The following is a 5,336-nucleotide window of genomic DNA, read 5'->3' as shown; positions in this document are numbered from 1 at the left end:
CGCTCGTCTGCATATTAACGGGAAATATTTTGTAGAAAGCAGGCTTTTTTTCCTCTAAATAGAAAAGAGGTGGCTCGCCTGGTGTGCGGCTCTCTCCTGCAGAGGCTGATGAAGCGGTGAGGGCTGGTGTGGTGGAGCCGCGCACATGCGTAGCGGGGAATGTTCCCAGCTTTGTTTTTTTCAGCCATTTTTGCCTCAAAGACGTTTTCAGGTGCCTTGCGTGGGGCGGTTGGAACAGTGGAACATCTTTAAACGTCTGGCGTGGAGAAATCAGGCAGCTGTGTGTGCTTTAAGGAAGACATGGGGGACTCGAGGGGTTTTTGTTTATTCAAGGGATTGGAAGTGATGCATTTTAATTATTCTCTGATGTGAGGGGAAAAGGAGCTTTAAGAAACAAGCATTCTGATTAAAATTCAGCCTCTCAAAGAGGACAGTAAGCGGTGCTTGTTTTTTTTTTTTTCCTCCTAATTAAACTACGCTGTGCAGCCATTTAGTGAAAGGGGTTCAAGGAAACCTATTTGCTTCAGGTGGGGAAGATGACGCATACGGAGTAGGAAGCCTCTTATCTTAAGGTACAAATAAAATATAACCCAGGTTGTTCAGCAGTTTCTAGTGATTTATTTTTCAGGCAATGCAAGAACAGAGCTTGGAAAACACAATTCCTGGCTGAAGAGTTCTTTGCTTTTAGCCCAGAGCTTTATAAAATAGCATAATAAACATGGGGGGGGGAGGGGAAACGTATTCTCATTAAATGAAACAGTGGGTCCATTTTGTTTGCAGTGACTATTAATGAATGTTATGGGCAAATGCAAATCAGAAAATTGATTTCTGCAGTATGCTACTTAATACTTTTTTTAGAAGAGAAAAACCTATCCACCTTATTCCCCCCGATCACCACCCCCCACCCCCGGTTTTCAGCTGGCTAGATTTTCCGCTGCCCCTAGAAGCTGTGGTAGTAAACTGTGATGTGCAGGAAGATCAGAAGCTATTTCCAGCATGTGTACTGGACTTTTTTTCCACTATCGTTTATAATCAAATTCCTTTCTTTTTCACAGGATAAAAGTGGCTGCCAGAATGACAACTACCTTGCTTTGTAACATGGTATTTCTGCTGGCATTTGGATTGGCTTCAGCTTTTAGCCACAGCCCTAGGACCCCTGACAGGGTTTCTGAAGCAGATATTCAGAGGCTCCTCCATGGGGTTATGGAGCAATTGGGCATTGCCAGACCCCGGGTAGAATATCCGGCGCACCAGGCGATGAATCTAGTCGGTCCACAGAGCATTGAAGGTAGCTAATTTCTACTTCGAGTTATGATGAATTTATTAGTATCCTTCAGTAATAATTACTGTTTTGCATATAGATGCAGAATATCCTGAGCTTAAAATCATGGACTTCGTCACCATGTTGTTGCCTGATGTTTGTTTTAAAATCATCATCCATCTTTTACCTTCCATCATGTAATTATTTTGGCAGAAGTAGTAGTGGGGCTTTTTAATGTATAGGCTTTGTAGAAAAAGTTACGTTGTCTTAGAAATGTCTGGTCTCTAGTACCTCAAAACAACGGGTTTACTAAATTCTTCCCCAATAGTGTGTACAAATATATCACATATATATTTCACATGAAACTAACGTGAGCTATAGAGCCCAAATCTCGTGGATTTTTTTAGAAACATTTGCAGACCAGAAGAGATCAAATGTTTGTGGTGTCATGCGAGATAAAGGGAGAAACCTTACACGGGGGGTTCTTCCTACGTGCTGCAGAACCCTTTGTAGCCCGCCGTGGGACAGGATCAGTGCTGGAGCGCGCAGGGCTGCAGGCAGGGCTCCAGCTGCAGGGGCGGAAAGGACACAGGTGCTCCTCTCCCTGCGTCCACGAGTAGCACCTCAACGCTGTGTTGCTGTGATGAGCGTTCTGGGCTCAGGTTCATTTTTTTAGCCAGTACTTCTGGTCTCGCTCTGTGTGAGTAAATTTTCCTTGGAATCAGTCTTTTATAACTATGCAAACCATCTGAAATATCTGGCTCAACTGTTAGGGTATTAGGATAATATTGCAACGTATTGCTATTTGAGTTGTAATAAACTGGCTTTTATTTGGGGATTACAGCAAAAGGTTGATGGTATGCAACTCCAGATACAGTTTATGTGTGAACATCAGAACAGAGCAGAAACTCTCAACCCTTCTCTCAGAATTAAACCAATTTGACAGTGTAGTAAGTCTTCAAAGTTCATAAGTCTGTGCCCTTTATTTTGTCCCCAGTCGGATCTACAGACTATCCTAGCCAAAGAGATACCATTGCCTTAATAGAGGCTAAGGAGAGGATTAAAGCTGAATAGGCATTTCTACCAGATCATTGCAGACCTAAGCTTATATATTTTCTAAATAAACTGTGATGGACATGTCCTTTTCTGCAAACTTAAATGACAGAGATTAGGTTAAGGAGTAAAATTTGGTCTGTGCCCTTTCCTCCTCCTTTATGAGTGTTTGTATGTAGAGAAATTGGGACAGACTGGTAGAAGTGAGTAATTTTACTCTTCATCTCCCTTTTTTCCCCAGACTTTTTTTTTTAAACCTTAAGATAAGCAAATCTGGGTCTCTGACAAATATTTCATCTCAGCTCTTTGCCATTATTTTCTAATTACAATGTTAGCAAAACCAGATTAAGAACCTCTTCTTTTAAATATTGAAACTTTTCTGGTGCTTGTGAGACTTGAATAATAGTAGTTTTCCAGTCACTGATACAGTCTTCCCCAAGAAGCAGGTTGGACAAACCTTTTTCCTCTCCCGGCTCGCTCTTTTTTTCCTTTTTTAAAATACCTTCTGTGTATATAACAGAGTAAAACAGAAAGGTGATAAATCCAGTTTATTTATCATATTTAACATTCCCTTCTTGATCAGATGAGGATGACTCTGTCTTTTCAAGTCTACCATGGAAATTTAACAGCCTATTGAGAAATTTCTGCAAAAGCAAAAAAGCCTTGTGAGGTGAACGCTATCAATCGGTGTAGAAATAGGCATGCAAATCAGACCTTCATGTCAAACATTGCTTTTCGTAGAGCGTTTTGCGGTAAGTTTTTCAGATAGTAATCACTTGCTCTTTCTTTGGTTTCTTGTGGTGATATGTGTCTATCTATAGATAGATAGATATCTCTTAAAGTATTCGATTAGAAACTTCAACTTAAGAAAGTGTTTTGAAAGTGTTGGTTCCAGTTAAACTTGTAACTTCTGTTACAAGTTTAACATGGTCTTATGTCATTCTACACAATATTTTCTCATACTGCTTTTTTAAAAAGTACATATAATTCAGTAAATTTTCACCATGAGTTTATCTTTAAATATAGACCATGAATTACAGGATAGCTTATCCAACAAAACTTGCATTTCATTCTGTACCAGTGATTTTAACTATTACATTGTGAAAGACTTCAGAATTTAATATACCAATTACTAATCAGTTAACAATGCTCTGTTTCATTGTCTTTGAATACTTTATTTTTGTGTAATTTGGGGAAAAATGTGCACAATGGGTATGACTTTCTCTTAGGTGTCTACTTTGGAAACAGAACTGCTAAAATGGCACAGTAAGACATTTATTCAAAACAGTCTAGTTCTGTAAGAGATTCCCATACATAATGCTTCCACGTATTGTACCTGCCTGAAAAACTGCATTTTTTACCATTTTCCCCACAGTCTGCCCACTACTTGGTTATTGACAGGGGACTGACATTCCTGACCTCCCAGCAGCTCCAGTCAGCCAGTGTTTTCTGAACAAAACAGAATAGGAACTGGATTTGGGCAAGGACCTTGTCCTCTGGCGAGGAATGAGGACAGGAGGCATTTGAACGAGGACTCCCATGAGGCATTGACCTGTTATGGGCAGATGAAGTGTAATGCTCAGTATAGTAAAAATGTTGTGACCTTTCTGAGCTGGGTTTTTTTTTGCTGTAGAAACAGAATTTCCTCAGAGGAGGAAGCTCCAATCTCTGCTCTGCTAAACAGACCTGCAGGACTTTCTGGAAGAATGCTTTTGATGGTGGTGAGCTCTTACAGCGTGCTTGTGTCTTAGATACTTCTTGGCCAATGTGCAAGGAGGCGAACTGAGCAGCGCAAGAGACAGTGTCATGGGTTCTAATGTTTAAGCAAAAAACCCTCTGCCTGTAGCACAGGTGTCAGCTGACAAGAGTATTGAGGAAAATTGAGAGAGGACTTGTGATTGATGTTTCCAGTGGTATCCGTATGAACAATAAGTAATTTATGGTTGAGAAAAAAAACCTGCATGTGTTTTTGGAGTCCATCAGTACAAGGTTTCAGATTATGAAGGATTCACCTGTGGGCTTTCCACAACATAGTTACACTGTTACCACTGGCTAATAATTCTGTGTGCAAGTGCTTAAAAAAATCTACAAGATAATAGAAGGAAAAACTAAGGGGGAAGGGAAGAAAGAGGTTTAACAGTAATTGGAATGTATCACAGCAAAATAGGGTTTTCATCCCAAATACCATCATGGCAAAGTGGTAATTCAACAACTACTCTCCTGAGGCGCTGTCTTCATTGGGAATTTTTGCCTGAAAGTAGTGGAGAGTAGAATCGGGTATGAAACTCTTATGAGAAATTCTGAGCTGCCAGGAGTGTTGACTTCCAGCCATTTTTCAGACTGTGGGTTGCAGTGACCAATGTAGACAGTTTAAAACCTGGTTCGTCCCATGCCAGCATCCTCATCATCAACCCACTGACTCTTCTGGAGTGCGTCTGTTTCTCATTTTGACGAGATATTGCATCTCAGCATAAAAAAACTTTATCAGTCAGAGCTTAATAAATTTAGTATGTTCCTACAGAAAATTGTTTTACGTAACAAAATGTTTTTGTCAGAAATTGCCCCAGCAGTGTAGACCTGCAGCAGTGTTGATAGCTGCAGATGCCATCAGCTTCAGCCGAGCCAGGATTCCAGAAGTACCACTGATTTTCAAAAGGCCAAGATTTCACCCGTTATATGTATACACTTGCAGATGAGGTGCTGTCAGGAAAAATTAGTTTCTGTGGCTTTGGAATTTGGAAACAAATTTAGGCTGCCATAATATAGACAAGTTTATATTAGCAGCCTGATTTTAATGAAATGTTTGCAAATTTGAGTGATTATTATAATAAACTTTTCCAGCTGAGTAAGATCTTAATTATTTTGTATGTAACAAAAATACTATCGCTGTTAGTTCATAAGCAGATTTCCTAATTATGCCCATTTTCCATCTCAGCTATCTACATTTTTTTTCTGGCGTTAATCATCGTACTTTGACTTTAAAATGCTAAAAACCAGAGGGTGGATGTGTTGCAAGGAACTA

The 5,336-nt window shown here is 39.9% G+C and overlaps 1 protein-coding gene across 1 annotated transcript in view; it reads left to right on the top strand.

Annotated features, from left to right (window-relative positions):
• Positions 1–1,074: 1,074 nt before the first annotated feature.
• Positions 1,075–5,336, top strand: part of SCG5 (secretogranin V (7B2 protein)) — a 26,893-nt gene continuing 22,631 nt past the window's right edge. Inside the window, exon 1 of the mRNA XM_009320987.1 lies at positions 1,075–1,288. Within this exon, the coding sequence (XP_009319262.1) occupies positions 1,075–1,288 (214 nt within the window). The remainder of the gene's footprint in view (positions 1,289–5,336) is intronic.

Source organism: Pygoscelis adeliae, unplaced genomic scaffold (genome assembly GCF_000699105.1).
Source record: "Pygoscelis adeliae isolate BGI_AS28 unplaced genomic scaffold, ASM69910v1 Scaffold3, whole genome shotgun sequence".
Classification (NCBI taxonomy): Eukaryota; Metazoa; Chordata; class Aves; order Sphenisciformes; family Spheniscidae; genus Pygoscelis; species Pygoscelis adeliae.
This window is presented reverse-complemented; position numbering and strand designations above follow the sequence as displayed.